Source organism: Herpailurus yagouaroundi, unplaced genomic scaffold, assembly GCF_014898765.1.
Source record: "Herpailurus yagouaroundi ecotype Mexico unplaced genomic scaffold, PumYag 141, whole genome shotgun sequence".
Classification (NCBI taxonomy): domain Eukaryota; kingdom Metazoa; phylum Chordata; class Mammalia; order Carnivora; family Felidae; genus Herpailurus; species Herpailurus yagouaroundi.
Genome location: NW_024412396.1, coordinates 940,630 through 961,945, shown reverse-complemented (window position 1 = coordinate 961,945; position 21,316 = coordinate 940,630). Strand labels below are relative to the sequence as shown.

The following is a 21,316-nucleotide window of genomic DNA, read 5'->3' as shown; positions in this document are numbered from 1 at the left end:
AACACATCCCTTGAGTCTGATCTTGCCTGAGCCCCCGCCCAGTCTCGGTTTCCCTCCCAAATCTCCCAGTGTTCTTTGTGATTCTATGCAGTAGCTACATAGGGAAGCCACGGTCTGTGGCTCCTGCCTGTTCTGAAGGTCAGAGCTCAGGAGAGGTGAGGTGACTTCACAGAAGGCTGAATCACAAACTCCCTACTTTTTGTCTCTGCTTCAGGCTTAGGACTCCTGTTTCTCTTTTCCTCTCATTCTCAAGGGATGTGTTTCCCTGACTTCAGGGATGGAAGTCCAAGATAGCTAAGAGAGGGTTTACTGGGAAAGAGAATAAAACTAGAAGACTACAGTGATGAGAATCTTGTGGGTCAGCTTGGAAAGTCTGGAACTCATGAAGAGATTTGAAAGAGTGAGTCTCTGAAAGTACACACAAAACTGATCCTGCAGTAGGAGGGAGAGATGTGAAACTTCAGAGGGCACTCCTTTACAGAGTTAGGGCAATGCCAGAGTGGGAGACGCCACCTTTCTAGAGATTTTGGTACTAAAAGGAAAGTGAGAATCAGTTCTCACTAGAGGCCAGGGGTGTGGTCAAGGTAAATGGTGCCCAGAGCAATTACGTTGTTTGCACCCTCTCTCCTTGCCAACATCAGAATTTCCCCCAAACTGGGTAAATAAATAGTAAAGGTAGAATGCATTCTATATTGACATTCACTACATCTAAAGATAGTAATTCGGAACAAAATTGAAATTAAAAGGAAGTAGTCAGCAACTGGCCTCTTTAAGCATCCCTGCAGACTGGGGCCTGGGGGTGTACCACCTGTCTACACACCCCTTTTGCTTCACCTTTGCAAGTGGCCACGGGCTCCTCCCTCAGGTGCGGGGGCAGGGAACGTGAGGGTGCCTGACCAGCTGGCGCACATACACTCACACATACCAACCCACTCTGATTCTGGCAACCATTCTTCGAACTCTAAAGCCGGGAGCAAGGGACCGTTTCCTATGGGCACTGTCTCCTGTGAGGGAGGCAAGACACTGGCAAAGGGGTGAAGTGGAACGGACTGTCTCACAGGAGTTAGCCTGGAGCTCTCTGGTTTTGTTCCTGGGGCATCTTGTTCACAGGTGCCCGTCTTTGGCTGACCTCCCATCCTGCCCCAGGATATTCACTAACCTCCATTCTCTTTGATGCTGTGCCCCATCTCCTCTCCTTTTCTTCACCGACTGTCAGCTTACAACTGTAAAAACCCAAGCCTTGGCCTGCATGCAAATGAAAGGTGGGGGAGCTCCCAAGGGTTACTTCAGGGAACCATTTATTGTTGCAAAAGTGGAAAGTTGGTTCTAGGTGGGAGGGCAGTTGGAGGTCTCATTCTTCCGGCTTTTTTTTTTTTTTTCCCTGTTTAAATATATAAAAAATACATGTGTGGGGATGGAAAATAAGGGATGGGGAAAGGGCACAGGGGTTCAGGAGACTTGAAAACACTTCCACATAAATTCTTTGGTGACTATTGCAACTAGCTTCTTCTCTATCCTTTTCCCCAACCTGCATCTTTCCTCTATTTAAAAACTCTCATGATTCTAAGGTTTTTCGGTTACAACCTGTCAAGGCTGAATGAAGTGTGTCAGAGTTTACTCCTGAATCTGGCTTCCAGTTGCCAGGGCTCAGCTATCTCTGCTCTCCCTCCTTCCCCATGGCTCTCTTACCTGTTCTCACTCCATCCTTCCTCACTGCAAGCTCATTTAAAGTCACTTTCATCTGCTCCTTTATAGCCCTCTCTGACTCCTCGCTGGGGATTCATAGCTTTTGGAAATGATCCGATTGTTCCTTTTTCTGATCCTGATGTTCTCTCTAGGGAGCCATTGTCGAGCTTTATTCCAGCTCTTGATATGATATGGTTCCAGCTCAAGATGGTTCCTGTCCTGGTTAGTAGGTCTTGGGAAAGGAAAGGCGATGGTCGTGGAAGGAAAGAGAGTGCTGATGGCTGAAAGCACAGGTGGCTGAAAGGGAATGTAAGGGCTCCTGGGCTGGGAGGAGGCAAAACGTGCATGACTCACCCTTGCTTGAAATCTCCCAACCTCTGCTGATTTCCCTCAGATGCTGATAGCATCAGTGACCCAGAAACATATGAGGAGCCCAGGGTCCCATGTCCTCAAGTCTCCTTTCTGTAGTCCTGCAAATCCTTTCCACCTGAAGTAGCTACAATTGTGTCCCTCCCAATTCAGCCTTGAAAAGGCCTGGCAAGACCACTCAGGTTGAAAGTAGCAGACAGTCGATGGCATGTTGGATTTGAGCCTCCAGATTTATGTGCCTCACAAGACTGATATGCCTGCAATGCACCAACAGGCAGTTTTGTCCTTTGGCTTCGCTTTGGGCATGAGCAAAAAGAGACCCTGGCAGTAGATCACAGAGTAGAAGTGGAGTGAGAGTGGGAGGGTGCTCCTCTAGTGTCCTCCTGGTCGGATCCCTGCAAACTGGTTGCATCCCTCCTCTGAGGCCACAGCTCTTACTGGACGCCCCTTTCTCATTTCTGCTAACTGTTCCCTTCTCTTCAGCCGGGGTAGCAACTTTGTTTTTGCTCATCCCCCAGCGGACACTTGCGCCACCAAGCACAGCAGTGTTCTTTCTCAGCCCCAGGGGATTGCACCATCCACTCCTTGCTCTGTTCAAACCCTGCCCACACCTTCCTATATACTCCCTTTATTAAACTTGCCTCAATTACCCATGTGCTCTCTGCTTTCTTCTGAGACCCTAACACATAGGATGGGGAGGTAAAGGGAAGGAAAGGGAAGGAAGAAGAGAATCTATATAGTTGAGTTTTTCTTAAAATCAGAGAAACATGGGTTGGAAGCCCACCTAGCTATGTGATCAGGTATTTAACTGTTCTGCATGTGTCTCCCTCAACTTATAGCGGGGATAATACCTACTTGGCAGGGTCAGGAAGGTGAGATCATACTTGTGAATGCAGTAGCACAGTGCCTGGCACATAGCAGGTGCTCTGTGTGGAGACTCTATTATTATTACTACATCTGAGGCTCTGTTCTGAGTACATATTACGTTACCTAATACTGATGGGAAAACAGAATAGGATGGTATTTCAGGGAAATGGTTTCTTGTATCAGACATTTTTATTTAGTTGTACCTGAACCTTGCCTTCTCACTCATCCCTGGGTACGTAAGCTGGGCTTCTGAGGAGGTTTGTGTCTCATAGTTTGTGGGGAGGGGAATGGGATGGACTGGAGACAACTCTGGCAAGAAGGAAACTCGGGAGACCTTGTCAATGTGAAGGTGACTTGGTTTCTGCAACTGTCAACATCAGAAGGGGCAAAGTGGGGAGAGTGAGTTCACAGGGTACACCTTCTCTCTTCCTTTTTTTAAATGTTTATTTATTAACTTTGAGAGAGAGAGAGAGAGAGAGACAGAGACAGAGACAGAGACAGAGAGAGAATGAATGGGAGAGGGGCATAGTGAGAATCCCAAGCAGGCTCTGTGCTGTCAGCCCAGAATCTGACGTGGGGCTTGATTCCACAAACCATGAGATGAAATCAAGAGTCAGACACTCAACCGACTGAGCCACCCAGGCGCCCCTCTTCCTCCTTCTCCACTAAGTCTGCAATACTCCTCCAATTCATGGGCGAAGGGGCTGGGTAACAGGCAGATAATTAGCTCCGTATTTGTCCTTGGTAGTTTTTAAGAGATGTAACACAGTGTAGGGGCTACTTGAACTGAAAGACAGATGGCCTAGTTGGGAGGGGCCGGAGGCAGAGGGGCAGGTAGAGCAGGCAGAAGGAAAGCCACTAAGTTGTGGCAAAGCCAAGTAATCGCCCTAGGCATTTATCTGGCGCCTCTCTCCCTCTCTAAACACTGCTTCTTAATCCCGCAGCTCAAGGCAGGTAGCTGGATGGAGACAGGGGCTCAAAGGAGAGCAATAGCATCCTCGAGGCCACACAGGGCTCGGTGTGAAAAATAAAAGCCAGATGAAAGGAGGCTCTATTTAGCCTGATCTCATGAGTCTGTTGGACACACTGTAGTTGACTGATAATAGGTACTGGGAGTGACGTGGGTGTGGTTAGTGTAGGAAAAAAATCTAGATCCCGTGGTTTCTGTTTTTACACCTCTTCTCTCTAAATGCTGGGAACTCTGGCTCAGTTTCTCAACACCTGTGGGGAAGACAGGAGCAGGTTGTTGGAATTTCAGCAATGCTGCCATGTTTGGAGGGCATGGTCTGCAACTGACAGAATGTCTAGGGGCCCGGATTCCAGAAGAAAATACCCCATCCAGTGTTCATTCTCCCTTTCCACTCCCCATTCCACCACTTCCTGTACTGGGCAGCTCCTAGGCAACCTACAGAAAAGATGTATAGCATGGCTGAAGGGGAAGGGTAAAATGGACATTTTATTGTTTACAGTAGCATAAATGGGACAGGAGTCAAATCTAGAGTGATTGTGTTTATATCAATTCTCCAATTTATAGGCACTCAACTTAAACATCTTTCTCTCAGTCCTGGATGAGAAATGGCATCTCATGTAGGGAAAAGCTGGGATCCAGTTCATGTGGACGATGCCTAGTGAATGTCACTTAGTCTCAGTAGAGAAATATCTGAGGGCCAAAGCTGTCTGGGAAGTGTCTCCCAGGGGCAGGAAGGCCATTGTAGATAGGTCCATCAGAAAAATCAGGAATCTCTCAGGCCCACAAAGCAATAATGGCCATGAAGGCAAAACCGGCAGCTACACAGCCCCACTTGGCCAGAGGGGCCTCGGGGCCAGCTAGCTCCCGGGGCAGAATTTCTAGGAAGGTGACATACAGAAAGGTGCCGGCTGCCACACCTTCTAACACAGCCTGGGTTAAGCCACGCCCCCCTTTAGAGTCCCCCTGAGTCACAGCCAGTCCCAGGACCAGGCCCAGGGGGGACATGAGAGCCAGTGACAGGATGGACAGCGTGGCCCATCGCGAGCCACTGCCTATCTGCACCAGCCGCAGTCCTACACCAAACACTATGAGCCCCTTGTGAGCCAGGACTGCGAGACAGAGTTGCACGGTAGCTGCTACTGTTGGCTGCAGCCCCACAGCCAGACCTTCAAACACTGAGTGGAAGGAGAGGGAGAGCAAGAGGACAAGGGCTCGGAGGGGACCCTTTGAGGGGGAGGGGAGAGGTCCATGGCTGTGGAGTCCAAGGACGTGAGCCCCGTCCCACTCCTCCTGCACTGTGACCCCTTCAGCAGCCCCAGGATAGCACTGCAATGCCAGCGACTCCAAAAGGAAGACAAAGAAGAAGCCCAGGGAGATGATGAGCTCTCCATAGGGATACTCCATCTAGGAACAGAAAGAGGGGCTGTGAGGTGGGAAGGGAAGATAAGAAAGTACACTGGGTGGCCATGGGAGTGGGAGACCAAGGAGAATGGGAAATGTGGGGCTGTGCCCAATTAGTAAAATCTGGCTGCCTGTTTGCCCGGCCGGCTCTCACTCTGGCCAGTGGCCTTATTACCATCTGCTTCAAATGTTTCCAGATTGATGTGGCCTATGGTGCAGAAAGAAGGGCAGGGGAATGAAGCCAAGAGCAGGTATGGACAGTGACAACCACCACCCTTGAGGGACTAGGGGACACAAAAGTGATAGGGTTAGAAAAACGGGAAAAGAATGTGAGGCATGTGAAAGGGTCCAGAGAAAGAATGAAAGAGTAAAGCAGAGTTTTTTTTAGGGCGTCCACGAACCCAAAAGGATTGGGTGGGCTCCTCTTTGGTCTGTGATGTCTGAGCTGAGGAGCAGAGGGGATTTCTGGTTCTCCTCACATACTTCCCTCAAAAGGGTCTGGGTGGGAAAGGAGTTTCGGCTCCACTCCCGCTCCCGGGAGGGACTGGCAGGAGATACTTACCTGTGCTGAATCGGCATCATCAGAAACACTTCCCTCCCTTTTTGTCCTGTTCTAGGGAGAAAAAAGCAGCAATCAATGGAAGATGGAGCTCAGCTTCCTGTCCTGCCCCTTCAGCTCCACTGCTTTCCTTAAAGTCCAACCTGTTTTCACCATGCCACAGGAGAGCTGTCTTCTTCCCTGTCCCTCCCTGCTGGTCCTCAACTCTGTCACCTTTCTCCCTTCCTCCCTTGGTTCTGCTCATCATTCTGGCCTCCTGGCTCTGCAGCTCAGCATTTCTGCTGCTCACCTGCATCATAAACTTCTGGATCTCTGATTCAATTCCCTCCAGGGCATCAGCAGTCATGTGCATGAACCCCGCTCCCAGGAAAACACCTGCAGAAGTGCAGCCCAGGAGGCTGAGGACCCGGCGGTGACGACCTAAAAATGGGGAAAGTTACAATCTAGTTGGCAGTGAGATAGAAAAGGTGACAAGAGAGAGACAGTGGCACACAATACCCCAAGCTTGGGGATGATGAGAGAATCAGAGCAAAGCATCAGGACGGGGTGACAGGGTTGTTGTCAGGATTAGGTTATGGGGACATGTGCTGCAGGGCCATACCTGTGGCTGCATCCAGCTGGAACCATTTGAAGCAGATGGGAATAAGGCCGCAGATCAGAGTGAGAACCAGCAGGGCAAACACGCAGCCAATTTTTACTCCCAGTAGTGGTTCCATCCTTGGGGTACAGGGTGAGCAGAGGCCTCGGGATGGCAAATGGAGTTACAATCTTCAGAGGAGTGCTGTCTTAGGTGGTCAAAGCTGGAGTAGCTCCTCTCCTGAGTTTCAGGAGGCTCTTGGAATCCTCCTCCTTTTCGGTGTTGCCTCTGCTTGCGCAGCCTTGCATAGCTGACTGGGGCCTTGCCCCAGATTCCCGCCCTCCCCCTACAAGGAGGCCCCTCCCCTGGCTCATGCCTTCCAGAACTTGGAAACCAGAAACTCCAGACTCCCTGCCAGGCACAGCCTGTGCTGTAGGTCCTCTTCTCTTCACTGCCATGACTAATCCAAATGCTGTGGACAGTCTTAGTTCATGCCTGGGGCTGGTCTAATCCAAAATGGGAGTTTGGGGAGGGCCTTCCCAGCTGTTTTGTACTGGGGACACCTGGTCCTGCCTTATTCAAGACACTTCATCTAAGACTTCCATACCCTCTTCACCCCACCCCACTCCCTGCCTCATGGGTTATGCTGATATCTGAACCCTCCCCTTTCAGAGGGGATTTGGGGCCACTTTCAGGTAAGGAGGTGGGGCTGAGAGGTGGTGCTGCCACCCACCATTCTGTGGAAACTAGATGAGCGGACTCCCCTTTCCTGTAACCCCAGAAAAATAGCTCTAGGCATGGTAATGTCTAGTGGGGAAGTTGAGATTTCTAGTATTACAACACTGATGCTGTTCCAGCTTTTGACTGTGCCTATTTTCGGATGTATGCAGATCTTCCTCAATGTACGATGGGGCTACATACTTAAGCCTCCTGAGCTGACAATGCATTTAGTACACCTCAGCTACCAGTCATAGCCTAGCCTACCTAACTGTGCTCAGAACATTTCTATTAGCCCACAGATGGGCAAAATCATCTAACCAAAGTCTATTTTATAACAAAGTGTTGAAATTCCTTATAATTTACCAAATACTGTACTGAGAGCAAAAACCAGAATGGTTCTAAGGGTGCCGTTTACTGTCGCTATCGCGTGACTGCCTGGGAGCAGGCAGTTGCCTGCCAGCAATACGAGATGATCATACCACATATAGCTAACCTGAGAGAAGATCCAAATTCAAAATCCAAAGTACAGCTTCTACTGGATGTGCATCGCTTTCATATCATCTTAAAGTTGAAAACTTGAAAATCAAGCCATGGTAAGTAAGTCAGGGACTGTGTGTATCGGGGGAGAGGGGTGAGAATTTTAAGACAAGGAAAGTTGCTCTAGCTCTGAAACAGGAAGGTCTCGGGGAATGCTGAGAAATGAACCAAGCAAACTGAAGGGTCCTGCCTGGATCTGCGGTGGGGGGAGATGGAAAATTCAGTCTTGATGAGGACTGACACTTGAGGAAAATATATCCAGCAAACTGGGGAGCTGATGGACCCTGAGAGAGACAGAACGAAAGGAGGGAGAAAAACACAGAGGTGAGGCAGCTGCTGGCCCCCTGTTCAGGTGGCCACCTAACAACCGTGACATCTGCTGAGCCAGTGCTCAGAGAGCTGGGGGCAGTTCTCCCCACCTCTCTGCCTCGGGTGACTTCCCTGGGCAGCCCTGGTCTCTGGCAGAGGGAACAGTACTCTTATGGGAGAAGGTGAGCTTGAGATCTGTATGGGAAACAGGCACTGAACATCTGAGGATTCTCTTCGTCACAGGATAGGCCATGACAACTGACCTCTGTACCTTTTAAGAATCACAAGATCCATTTCTACTCTTTGCAAACTTTTTATTATTAAAATTCAAACAGATACATAGGGTTGCGAGTACTCCCATCCTGGATACCAGGTACCTTCACCCTTGGCAGGCCTGTGTAAGCAAATACTTGTTATGCATCCTCGTCAACTTCCAGGGAGATCTTTAGCAGGGTACGGAGGAAGCTCCGACTCTGAAGGTGTGATCACAGGTAAAAGATCTCCCCAAGAGCTGACACGAGCACAGCGATACAAATCCCTATGGAAAAGGGAAGTCAGTGTGGGCTGCAGGGTCTTGCCTCCTCCCCCTAATTTTGGTCACACCCTTTATACCTGCCATGCCGGTGGGCTGTGATCACAGCATGCTGCATATGCCCATCTGGACAGCACAGGTGACAATGCACATGGCGTGGCCGTTTGAGGACAGGCTGAGTGATACGGGGCCAACGATTAGCCTCTTCTGGAGACCCCCGGGCAAGAATTACCATGGAGAACTTTTCCTCTTTTAGATTCTTCTTATTCTAAGATAAGGACATAGAGACTATTTGGAGGAAAAAGAGATGGGAAAAAAACTGTCCCCCCCCCCCCCCCATCCCTGCAGCCTTTTCATAAGCCATGCACATTCAGGCTTGAAAATCTCCAGGCTCTTCTCTGACTTCTCCAACTCTTTCCACCTCTGACTCTTTTTCATGCTGTTCCCCCAGGCTATTTTCACCCTGTTGCAACATTCTCAGGATACATACCCAACTGAAGGGGATGGAGTGGTAAGCCTGAGAAAAGCTACAGGCCAGGGGCTTAGAGGCTGTCAACTGGGGACAAGGAAGTTCATGTGGACACTGTGAACACACACAAAAGACATGAGGTAAGACAAACGAACCACAGAGATCATACAACTGAAAAACTCAGAATGATAGAGCCAAGAGGGGCTAGGGATATGGGAGCACAGGAGCAGGAGGCAGGGAGGGCCAGGGGAACAACTAAGAAAGAAACTGGATAGGGACACAAAATAGTATAGGGTGGCTTAGCTTTACCCTCTCACTTTTCCTGGCCATAGCTGAGTTCAGATCTTTGCATGGTGGGAAAGGCAGAAATAATACTCACTGGAGCAAAGACAAAGCCAGGTCGAGGGTCTGAAGGTGACTTCTCTTTGCCCTAAAACCAAAAAAATTAAGCTGGTGGGGGCGTGCCTGGTGGCTCAGTGGGTTACATGTCTGACTCTTGATCTCAGCTTAGGTCTTGATCTCAGGGTTGTGAGTTCAAGCCCCGCGTTGGGCTCCATGCTGGGAGTGGAGCCTACCCAAAAAAAATATTAAGTCTGAGGGGTCTATTCTCATAATTCAATCTCTGCACTCAGTAAAGTGAGGACTCCTTTAACGTTCAATTCTGGTATTTATTAACTATGTTCCTTGAGTTAAGCTGGCTGCTTCTCTAATACTCCAAACAAAGAACTTTCTCTTTGTAGCAGGAGAAAGGCAGAAACTTGGCACATAGTGTGGTGCTCTCCCTTGTCAGCAACCTCCACTCTCAAAAAGAACCCACTCCAGGACGATTAAATTTATGATTATACACTGGATCATACTGTCCCCAAAAGATAAGGTTCTTGGCTTAGTGATGCCCTAGATCAGGGGTTGGCACACTTTTTTTTTAAAAGCCCAGAGAACAGGTAAAATCTGTTTTTGTCCCAACTATTTCAATTCTGCTATTTATAGTGTGAAAGCAGCCACAGACAACACACACACCAATAAGCATGGTTCCTATAAAAACAGGTGGCAGGCTGGATTTGATCCACAGGTCCTAGTTTGCTAATCCCCATAACATGTCGTAATGACTTCATATGCCTAATATCCTGAGAGTCACCCCTACCATTGTACAACAGAGTCTCTTCAGTTTTTAAGGGAGTAGCAATAACTGGTGACAGATTGGGGGTGGTTATGAAAGAAGAAGAATCTTACCTTAAGGACCAGGTCCCTGGCATCCATGAGAAGGGAGTGCCCAGCTTTTGTTCCATTCTCTACCAATATCTGTTCACAAAAAAGGAATATAAGCACAAGCCCTGAATTACATGAAAACATAAATGTTAGCAGCTCTGTAAGAACATTCGCAGATGGGAGGAGGGGGCCCTAAAAGAAAGGGCCTGCCCCATATAAGATGGGGATGAGACCCTAAAAGAGGGATGAAGGGATCTATGCATGAGAAAATGGTTAAGAATGAACACAAGTTCCAGTGGAGAGAAGGAAATAGGTGAAACCAATGAAGCTGCTTTAAACTTAAAGGGAGGGGCGCCTGGGTGGCTCAGTCAGTTAACATCTGACTCTTGATTTCAGTTCAGGTCATGATCTCACAGTTTGGGAGTTCGAGTCCCCTGTTGGGCTCTGCACTGACAATGTACAGCCTGCTTGGGATTCTCTCTCTCCCTCTCTGTCTGCCCCACCCCTGCTCTCTCTCTCTTTCTCTCAAAATAAATAAACTTAAAAAAAAAAACAAAAAACAACTTGAAGGGAAAAAGCAATTTCAACTCACCAGAAAATGACTTGTCTTGCGCCATAAGGTGTGGATTACCTCAGTGCGGTCAGCCTTGCTGGGCAGTTCACTTAGGGAAAAGGCTGATACCACCACATCGAATTGTACCTGAGAACCAAGATAAGAAACATGAATAGACCTGACATTCCCCCTGGCTCCCCTTCCAAGACTGTAACAAAGTTCTATCCTCTGATATTTCTTCTGTTCTCTTTTATCTTCTATCACTCGGTGCTGGGTAGCAGAGCTGAAGCTACAGTTTTCTGTCTGCCAAATTCCACATTTAACATACTCTAAATGTTGTCACTTGCCTTGGGTGATACAGGTAGAAACTGTCTGAAAAAGACACCTGGAACATAAGGCTCCCCAGATTCTGAGCCACCTATGGAGTAAAACAGAGACGTGGCAACTAGGACTGTATAGGTATACACTGAAGGGATCTCTCGATAAGAAACATGGTCCTAAGAATAAAGAAAAGCACTAGGTGAGGGTGAGATGCAATAGGGTAAGAAAATATTGGGTCACCTGCCCTGTTAATCTTACCCAAACCATCCACAGTCCAGCAAAGGCCTCCACCAGCCTCTGCTTGACCATAACACTGGAAAGAAATCAGACTCATTTTTAACTTTGAGCCTTCCTCTACTCCCCAGTAAAACACTCTTTCTAGTTCTCTGCCTAACTCCTTCAACTTTGAAAAAGTCCTTCCTTATACTTTCTTCTCACCTTTCAGTAGCTTCTCCGCCAAATCCAACATAGCAGCTGAGCTGTCCACACACATATATTCTCGTAGGCTCTGGCCCCAAATACTGTGAGCAGCCCTAAGATGGCAAAATATAAATGGCCAATTTTCATGATAAAGAGTCATCCCTACAGGACACCCCTCTGCCACCAACCCCACCCCTGGGAAACAGAGTATTATTTTACAACAGTTGGAAAAACTACCAATGTTATTTTCTTATTTCATTTATAACTCTTTAAAAAGGGGGCAGATACATAAAAACTATTTGTAGGCAAAAAAAAAAAAAAAAAAAAAAATTTTTGTTTTATGGCCTAGACTAAATTCCTTTCCTTTTTTATCTTTCTAAACATGGGTCTTTTTTCACTTGAACTTTCTTTAAATTCTGGCCCTAACCCATATACCTTCTTATGCCATACTGAATCTCAGGGAAGAAACATTCCAGTTCCCAACTTTCCTATTCTCCCTCTGGTTTCCCAGTCTCTTGGAATGTTGTACACATGGCTCTCTAGAGCCAGAATTGACAGAGACAGAAAGATACTTACCAAGTGACAGAACCAGTACCTGAACCAAAGTCCAGTAAGGTTTGGGGCTGGAACTCTGGAACTCGAGCCTGGATCTGAAGAAATATACAACACCCCACAGTAGCGTAAGTGGACACTTATTTAGGGCCTTGGTAAATATGAATTAGGGGACCTCGGCAGAGATGAGATGTGAATGTTTTTTGAGATTCAATGTAAATACTTTATAGAATGGAACCTCCTAAAACAATGATTTTAAACCTCTCTTGGGTCACAAAATCCTTTCAGAGGATAAAGAGAGCCTCTTTAAAAAAAAAAAAAAAAAATCACATGCCAAGTCCCAAGAACCCTACCCCAGAAGACTATTTTATGAATAAAGGAACTGATGGTAAAAGGTTTCAGGTTGGAAGCTGAGGGGCTTTCACCTCATGGAATGCCCTGGAGACTGCTGCGAAGCCACCATCCAGTCTTGCTGCCATATACACCAGGCTCAGTTTCTCATTGTAGCTGTCAAAAAAACACAAACAAAAACAAAAACAAAAACAAACCAGAGAGTCATACCGACTGCGAAATAACCTCCATGGCCTCACTAACCTTTAGATTTTTAGGAAATGAAATCTTTGAAAAGAGCTCTTCCAGTTCAGCACTTTCAGTCCTCAAAAGGGAAGAGTCTTGAGCTATGAACCAGTAGCCTTTTCTAATATGAATTGTATAATTGCACTTCCCCAGACTCCTAAAGATTTTTTTCTTCTGTAGCTCTTCTAATCCTCCTTACCTCAGTTCTTGCCAATGGTATGTAGTTTTGCGTAGGGCACGCAGCACCGTTTCACGAAGTTTCTCCTCTGACTGAGATAAATCTGGGGTGAGAACGAGAACTGGGAGTGAGGACCTAGGAAGAACATGGCTCAGATCCAATAGCTGAATATACTGCCTGTCCATTCCTCTGCAACTCCCATCGGAGGCAAAACCTCAGCGCTTAAGAGAGAAGCCAAACCTAGAGAAAACTTTCAGGTAAGAATAACAGCAACCGCCATCATCACCACCAGAATGTACCCGATAGTATTTTGCCTCTAACAGCAGTTTATGCAATTCAACTAGCCCTATCCCACAAGTTTTGTTCTCTTTTAAAGAGAAGTGTTTGGCGCCTGGCTCAGACGGAGGAACATGTGAATCTAGATCTCAGGGTTGTGAGTTCGAGCCATGTTGGGTGTAGAGGTCACTAAAAAAAATTAATACACTTAAAAATAAACAAAATAAAGGTAATCGTGAAAATAACCTGAGGAATAATATTCATTCTCTTATCCCCGAAGAAGGCTTTTGTACTGGACAGGGAGCCATACGGGGATTTTATTTCACTTGAATAAAAACTTAGTCCGAATCCAGTGGATTTAGAGGAAAAAAAACCCAAAGATCTAGATTTTGACAAAATACCGAAGCACCTCACTGACCTTTACCAAAGCCCCAAGACCAACCTCTGAAACAGTCTATCTTCTAGTGAGGCATTATTGTAACAATGCTCTGGCCAGAAAGTGAAACAAGAAACCACAGTATCAATTTGAGAGACAGTAAAATTATTTCTTGCTCTTCATTTCCCACCAATATTTCAATTTGGTCTACTCTTTATTCTTAAGCCCTACCTGGGTTTTCCAAGAATTTTTCCTCAAGATACACAGCCCGTCTTTGCAACTCCTCCGGCCCTACAGGTAAATGCCGGCTCCAGAGATAATTCGTCAGTGCCCGCACCTGCTTCTCCACATTGGGCATCGCGCTCTCTATGGGCCAAAGATGAAACGCGACATCACTTGCATGCACACCCGCTTTCCGCTACTTCTCGGGCCTCCCCTTCCCACCGACACTCACGGAGCAGGAGGAGCTGAGCGGCGGCAGCCAGTGCTTTCGGCAGCTCTACGCATGGCAGCTGCAGGATGCCGGGGTGCCGGCGATGGGGCCTCTTCCGCAGAAAATCGGAGCTGTTATCCACCTGAGATACGCCGGGCACAAGGGCGGCGAGCGCCTGCAGGCCGGGAAAAACGTGCTGATTGCGGGGCAGAAAGGAGGCTTATGGCGTTTGCTAAGGGAGGAGCTCCTAAGAGCGTTATTCCTCCGAGCGGAGCTATTTTCGAGATCCAGGGTCTCTCCGAGGGCAGGGAAAGTAGGCACTCACGCGGGACTGGGGAACTTCTCTACGGCCGAGACGCCATCTGCTTGAAGTCAGCAGAAGTCTCACTGCCCTCGCGGTCGCCATGGCACCGGAGGCGAGCCGGAAACGGAAATGCTGTTGCCTGTGACCCGCACATCCTCCGCGCAGCTTCGGCACGGCGCAGTGTCAGCCAATGAAGAGAGCGAGTGCTTCCAGTAGCCAATAAAAATCGATATGTAAATCACCTCGGAGAGTTGGTGTACGCTGATGGGACCAGGACCTTGGTGCCTGGGTAACGAGCTGGAGGCGAGGTGACCTGGAGGTAGCGTTGGGACTGGTCTCCGCGTCCCGAAGTCTAGGGGCAGGGGTGGGCCATTTCCTAGGGCCTCCAGAAAAGCGCGCTAGACAGGGAACGGTATTTCTGGATGTATTAACTACCTGCGTTCCTTGTTTTTCTCTCTGGAGAACTCAAGTTTTGGGATTTATTTCCCCCTGTGTGAGAACGGGAGAATGCAGTAAGTGAAAGATAAGAAAAACCAACTTTAGGCAACCGAAGATAACAAATTAATGGTTAATAGATTTAATGTTTTTTTACATATTAGTTTCTCTCCATATTAAGCAATCTTGTTAGATAAATACTAAATTCTAACACTTAGAACATTGGGTACCCGACACTGTGGCAAGCACATGGACTCTATTACCGCATTTCGTCCCTGCTAAGAGATAGATTCTGTTAACCCCATTTTGCAGTTGAAGAAAGTGAGTATTTAGATGGTTAACTATCACGCGCAAGATCACAAAGCTTGTTAGATGACAGCTAGATTTAAAACTGGGCAGCCTAAGTCCCAGCCTCACCTTTAAACATATGCTCTATCGCATATTGTTGGCACTTGGAATGCAAGTTAGCAAGTTACTTAAGAACAATATGCTAAATGTCCTGAAGTGCTAACTTAACATGTAGCATTAAAACGGACTCACTGTGTTGTGTGCCCTCTTGATTGCGTTAGCAAACATTAGTCACCTATGGAATATCTTAACGTTTTGATCTCTGGTGACTGCATGGGTGAAATTCTTGCCTTTGCTGCAACTGCAAGCAAAATTATGGGGTAAAATATGGGAACTAAATCAGCCAGAACTGTCTGGTTTGCATTTAGGTTATTAAGCTTTGATCCTTTTTGTTTTTTTAACGTTTATTTTACTTTTGAGACAGAGACAGAGCATGAACAGGGGAGGGTCAGAGAGAGAGGGAGACACAGAATCGGAAGCAGGCTCCAGGATCTGAGCCATCAGCCCAGAGCCCGACGTGGGGCTCGAACTCACGGACTGTGAGATCGTGACCTGGGCTGAAGTCGGACGCTTAACCGACTGAGCCACCCAGGCGTCCCTTAAGCTTTGATTCTAATAAGGGCGAGTTTGGCTTTATAATCTGAATGCTCTGGAAGGAGTCTTGAGAGTTGCTTAAGACAGGTGTAAATCCAGCAGTCACTGCTCTCCTTCCTTTTGGGTTCACCTTCTTCCCTTCTCCGTCACTTTGAGTCACAGGGACACACTTTGCCTCATCTCTTGTGACAGTTTGCTTTTACTTTATTTTCTTTTTAAAAACTTTTGAGGTTTATTTTTGAGACAGAGTGCACAAGAGAGTGAGCACAAGCGGCAAGGGGCAGTGAGAAAGAGGGAGAGGCAGAGTCTGCAGCAGGTTCCTGACTCTGAGCTGTCAGCATAGAGCCTGACTTAGGGCTCGAACTCGCAAACCACGAGATCATGACCTGAGCTGAAGTTGGATGCTCCATCAACTGAGCCACCCAGGTGCCCCAGTGTGCTTTCACTTTAAATTGTTGGCTCAAGTATTAGCAAAATAAAAATATCCTCATCACTATAGGTTAGATTTAACATAAATTGGCCTTATTATTTTTGTCATAGGAAGGTAACAGAACATAGGGATAAAATGCTTGCCATCTGGAATCTGGCAGTCTGAATTTGAATTCTAGAAAAGTGAGATAGTAATGGCTGCTACCTCACAGGGTTATTGGGGTTAGCGTTTAATGACATAATGGCTGGTCCAAGTAAACTCCCAGTATGCTGATGATATTATTATCATATGTGTTATTGTATGTATTTTGGGAACTTGAAGGGACACAATCACATTTTAATTTTTATTATACTTTCATGTTGACTTGAAAGGGGGGATATTTGGGGCAAAGTATGACTGAGCTCTAGAGACTTTGAAATAAGGAACAGGAGAACTTGGTGGTACCTCTGAATGTCCCTCCTGTTTTTCCTATTAACTGCCAACATACAGGTTGTTTCCTTTATTCTGACACTGACGTAATTGGGATTGTTCTCTTCCTTCAGTAATACATCTCCAAAGCTGACTTAGACATAAATTTATCTGTCTTTGTTCTTAATCCAAAGTATTGTTCATGAAAACAAAACAAAATGAAAACCTCCACTCCACCCTTCTTATGGATTAAGGATGTCCTTAAGACATCTAAAACAGTGAACACAATTCTTTATTCATTGAAAATGCTTAATCAATATTTGTTGATGATGTTGATAATGTGACCACTCTTTGTTTTCATGCTTGGAAACACTTAACAGGGTAGACTGGGTTGAGGATCTGAGTCTAATCATTTGACTGGGTCACAATCCCCCCCAAAGCATAGATGAGCCTGTTTCATAACTAATCTATTAATTCTGCTATATTAATTCTGGTTGCATACCTTGGATGGAATAGTATTTCCAGTTAGAAAATACTACTCCAGAGTTAGAAACTCTGAATTACCTTTAAGAAGACAGACATAAATGTGGAGAAATTAGGCAACATTAAAAAGAAATACCCCCCACCTCCCACTCCCAAAGTAAGTAAAGGGAAAAAAGTTCTCCGAGAAAGGTTTGGATAATTCAGTTAGAGAGGCATGATGTTCATCTGGTTTTCTTCATAAGTTTATGAAAGAGGGAAATGGCTAACAATTAGGTTGAGAGAAACAATGAAGGTATGAAGCAACTGAAACAAATTTCTTGGGAAATTAAAGAAATTCTGCCATCAAAGATCCCAAATAGTATGATTTTTTATCTCTTTCATTTCTTTGTATAAAGTTTTCCCTCTAAAAATATTCTTTACTATTATTATGTTTATTTTCTTTATTATTATTATGTTTATTTGCATTTGTGTCTTCTAGATTAGTCTTTATCTTTTAAATGATTTTTACTTTTATTATGTAACTTTTCCTGAATTTGTCACCTTTTTTCCTGAAATTTTTTTCTAATTTTGATGCATGTTGTTTTTTCATGTCTTGGATTTTTTTAAAAAAATCATAGGTTACAGTTTTATTTTTTATTTTTTTAAAGTTTATTTATTTATTTTGAGGGGGGGGCATGAGTGGGGGAGGGGCAGAGAGAGAGGAGAGAGAGAGAATCACAAGCAGTCTCTCTGCTGTCAGCTCCGAGCCCAACACGGAGCTTGAACCCACGAACCGTGAGATCAAGATTTGGATGCTTTAAACAACTGAACCACCCAGATGCCCCTTTAAGATTTTATTTTTAAGTAATCTGTACATCCAACGTGGAGATTGAACTCACAACCCCGAGGTCACACGCTCTACTAACTGAACCAGCTAGGTGCTCCTTGTAACCGCTCTTCTTATCTGCTGGTCCCTGGACCCAAGAAATCCAGTGTCCTGGCAGCAGCTGTAGTTTGTAGTTCAGTGGCACCTTTGATGTATCACTTGGCAAAAGAGCATCCACTTTGGGGACCTGAACCTTTGGCCCCACCGAGCCCAGAGTTACAGAGGAAAGTACAAAATTTCTCAATGGGTCAATGGGAGTGGTGATAGGTGGAGCCATTCCTGCTTCTACTCTTTGGTTGCTGGAACCATGTATTCTTCTTGTTAGAGACACAGTATCATTTAGAGGTCTCTGGTTTAACAAATACACTGTATCCTGAAGAATAGTACCCATCCTTTCAGAATGTTGCCTCTGAGTTGTTGCTTTAGCTATGCCTTTAGAAAACCAGTCTCCCTGCTCTTTGTTCCCTTCCTCCTTCTCTCTCTCTGTCTCTCTCCTTCTTTCCTTCTCCCTTCACTCCCCCTCCACCTCTCTCCCTTGGAGCTATAGTGGCCCCTGTCTTTTCTTTTTTTCTGAAGTAAACACCAATCCACTCTTCCCATTAGTCCTCTACTTTCTTCCAAAGTTAAGTGATATTATTGAAGTATCTTCAGCAGAAATTAGGGGAGCTGTTCTGAACTGTGATTAAATAGCATGTCATACTTAATTCTTCTTGGTTATAGTCCTGTATGACTTTGATTTGACTTATTGAGCTAGTAGAGCCATCTGCTCATGACCTGCACTACTTTTCCATCTTTTTAAATTTTTTTGGTAAATTTTTATTTATTTTTGAGAGAGAGAGAGAACACTAGCAAGGGAGGGGCAGAGACAGGACACAAAATCTGAAGCAGGCTCCAGGCTTTGAGCTGTCAGCAGTTCGATCCCTCGAACTGCGAGATCATGACCTGAGCTGAAGTCGGACACTTAACCGACTGAGACATGAGACACCCCTACTTTTCCATCTTTGATATTTGCCTTTTATCTTTCCAAGATTTTTAAAAATTGTATTTTTTAGAGAGAGCCAGTTGGTAGAGAGGGAGGGAGGGAGGGATGGAGGGAGGGAGAGAGAGAGAGAGAATCTTTTTTTTTTTTTCAACGTTTATTTTATTTTTTGGGACAGAGAGAAACAGAGCATGAATGGGCGAGGGGCAGAGAGAGAGGGAGACACAGAATCGGAAACAGGCTCCAGGCTCTGAGCCATCAGCCCAGAACCCGACACGGGGCTCGAACTCACGGACTGCGAGATCATGACCTGGCTGAAGTCGGACACTTAACCAACTGCGCCACCCAGGTGCCCTGAGAGAGAGAATCTTAAACAGGCTTCAGGATCAGCTCGGAGCCTGACCCAGGGCTTGATCCCACAGCCCTGGGGTCATGACCTGAGCCAAAATCAAGAGTCGGCCACTCAACTGACTGAGCCACCCAGGTGCCCCATATCTTTCCCAGATTTAATGATTTGTCCTCACTAGATCCACTGATGCAAGGTACACAGAGATCCCAAGCCATAGTCTTGGTGCCCAGTGTGCAATGTCCCTGGTTATGATGGGCTCTTACTGAGGATAATTAACTGCTACAATAGAAAGATTTTTCTCTTCTTAGTTAAAATATACACCTTGGAGCTAGTTTGAGAACTATCCAATCCTTATTTTTGAGAGAGAGAGAGAGAGAGCACGACAGCATATGTGGGGAAGGGGCAGAGAGAGAGGGAGACAGAGGAACCACCCAGATGCCCCTCTATCTCTTTTCTTTTAAAAAAAAAAATTTTTTTTAAGGTTTATTTCTGAGATGGAGAGAGACAGAGCATGAACAGGGGAGGGGCAGAGAGCGGGAAACACAGAATCCGATGCAGGCTCCAGGCTCTAAGCTGTCAGCACAGAGCCCAATGCGAGGCTCGAACTCACAAACCGTGAGATCGTGACCTGAGCCAGAGTCGGTTGCTCAGCTGACTGAGCCACCCAGGCGCGCCCCCCCCCCATCTATTTCTAAAACCAGCCCCACCTTCTGCCAAAGAATGTCTCTTCTATTTTTGATTATTGATTCTGTGTCTTGTGTTCTAAGTTCATTTTTGGAATCTTGCTGTATTTTAGGTTGATTTCTCTGGGAATCAAGTGAGATGCATTATCCTTTTTTCCCCTTGTAATTAAGGGGAAAAATGTCATTATCAACCAAATCACCAAACTCATTCTAATGTTAGGTGTTTAGGTACCTGACATTTGACTGAACTTTGTAAGCTATACTTGGTACAATGTAGAAATAGGGAATTATAAAGACATTAATATATTCCCAAAGAGGGATTTTGCGCCCTTTTAGGTTAGTAGGTCCTGTTAATAATTTTGGGGACCGAGCTACATATTCAACAGGTGGACATTGTGTATTTCTACCAGCTGGACTTCTTTATGACTGAAATGCAATTAAACATGACCCTGGTCTCAGGGTGATGGTTGTCCAAGAGAGGAGGATGAGGCCAGGAAAATTCTCTTAGAGTGACAAAGACTCATTAGATTGACAATGCTGAGTAACATTAGGTTGCTCTTATCACTCTTTGGGCTTTCAAGGATTCAGCAGGTCAAAAACTACAAAAGGAAAGGATGCATGTTTTATTTTGAGTAATAACTTAAGGTTACATGTAAAATCTTTGGTTCATGATTTCAAAATGTAGGTAGTACTGAGAGAAAATATTCAAGACATATATCCACACATTTGATTAATACAACATTGACATTTATTTCTGTCAAGTGGCTAAGCAGGGAGCAAGTGAATGTGTAGGGTAGGACAGTAGGGAGACACACGAACTTATGTAGGAACAGTGTCTCAGTGCCAGGCTGCTGATGATGCCAGAAACTGATGTTAATCAATGACCTCCACCTGCAAGATATTCTTCCTCATTTTTGCACAAGGAGGCTGGAGTAGCCTTAAAAACTGGGCTTTGGGGCGCCTGGGTGTCGCAGTCGGTTGGGCGTCCGACTTCAGCCAGGTCACGATCTCGCGGTCCGGGAGTTCGAGCCCCGCGTCGGGCTCTGGGCTGATGGCTCAGAGCCTGGAGCCTGTTTCCGATTCTGTGTCTCCCTCTCTCTCTGCCCCTTGCCCATTCATGCTCTGTCTCTCTCTGTCCCAAAAATAAATAAACGTTGAAAAAAAAAATGGGCTTAATGGTCTGCAAAAATCCTATGCAACTTTCCCCATTAAGTGCAGAAGGGACACCTGGCAGGTTCAGAGAAGCATGTGACTCTTGATCTCAGGGTTGTGAGTTCTAGCCCCCATTGGGTGTAGAGATTACTCAAAAATAAATAAGTAAAATAAAAAATAAAATAAATTCTCTTAAAAACAAGTTTAAGGCATCTGGGCGGCTCAGTTGATTAAGAACCCAACTCTTGATCTCAGCTCAGGTCCTGATCTCATGGTCATAAGATTGAGCCCCACATCAGCTCCATGCTGGGCCTGGACCCTGCTTGGGATTTTTCTCTCTCCCTCTTCTTCTGCTACTCTCCCTCTCTTCAGTAAATAAATAAATAAATAAATAAATAA

The 21,316-nt window shown here is 45.9% G+C and overlaps 2 protein-coding genes across 4 annotated transcripts; both read right to left on the bottom strand.

Moving 5' to 3' along the window:
- Positions 1-1,281: 1,281 nt before the first annotated feature.
- On the bottom strand, positions 1,282-8,172 carry SLC39A2 (solute carrier family 39 member 2). 3 transcript variants are annotated; one of them, XM_040476536.1, is made up of 4 exons: positions 6,454-8,172; positions 6,142-6,272; positions 5,856-5,906; positions 1,282-1,381 (listed from the first exon to the last, which is right to left on the bottom strand). In XM_040476536.1, the coding sequence occupies exons 1-4, from the start codon at positions 6,566-6,568 to the stop codon at positions 1,352-1,354; spliced, it is 327 nt and encodes a 108-aa protein (XP_040332470.1). In that variant the 5' UTR covers positions 6,569-8,172; the 3' UTR covers positions 1,282-1,351. The 3 variants fall into 3 exon arrangements, with proteins under 3 accessions (XP_040332470.1, XP_040332469.1, XP_040332471.1); XM_040476535.1 differs by lacking the exon at positions 1,282-1,381 and adding an exon at positions 4,353-5,296; XM_040476537.1 differs by lacking the exon at positions 1,282-1,381 and having other exon boundaries at positions 5,855-5,901.
- Positions 8,173-8,292: 120 nt separating this feature from the next.
- Positions 8,293-14,337, bottom strand: METTL17 (methyltransferase like 17). Its single transcript, XM_040476534.1, has 14 exons — positions 14,213-14,337; positions 13,909-14,062; positions 13,686-13,820; positions 12,824-12,905; positions 12,474-12,555; positions 12,073-12,146; positions 11,515-11,609; positions 11,103-11,173; positions 10,795-10,902; positions 10,227-10,295; positions 9,376-9,426; positions 9,018-9,110; positions 8,608-8,795; positions 8,293-8,533 (listed from the first exon to the last, which is right to left on the bottom strand). Exons 1-14 carry the CDS (start codon positions 14,291-14,293, stop codon positions 8,422-8,424), a joined length of 1,395 nt encoding a protein of 464 aa, XP_040332468.1. The 5' UTR covers positions 14,294-14,337; the 3' UTR covers positions 8,293-8,421.
- Between the last annotated feature and the right edge of the window lie 6,979 nt (positions 14,338-21,316).

Coding starts and splice junctions, on each gene's coding strand:
- SLC39A2 (XM_040476535.1), bottom strand. CDS start 6,568: ATGGAACCACTACTGGGAGTAAAAATTGGCTGCGTGTTTGCCCTGCTG. Junction 5,907..6,141: donor TCCAGAAGTTTATGATGCAG/GTGAGCAGCAGA, acceptor TTTTCTCCCTAG/AACAGGACAAAAAGGGAGGG. Junction 5,297..5,855: donor ATGATGCCGATTCAGCACAG/GTAAGTATCTCC, acceptor TTCTGTTCCTAG/ATGGAGTATCCCTATGGAGA.
- METTL17 (XM_040476534.1), bottom strand. CDS start 14,293: ATGGCGACCGCGAGGGCAGTGAGACTTCTGCTGACTTCAAGCAGATGG. Junction 13,821..13,908: donor CGCTCAGCTCCTCCTGCTCC/GTGAGTGTCGGT, acceptor TTTGGCCCATAG/AGAGCGCGATGCCCAATGTG. Junction 10,903..11,102: donor TTCTACCTGTATCACCCAAG/GCAAGTGACAAC, acceptor CTTGGTTCTCAG/GTACAATTCGATGTGGTGGT.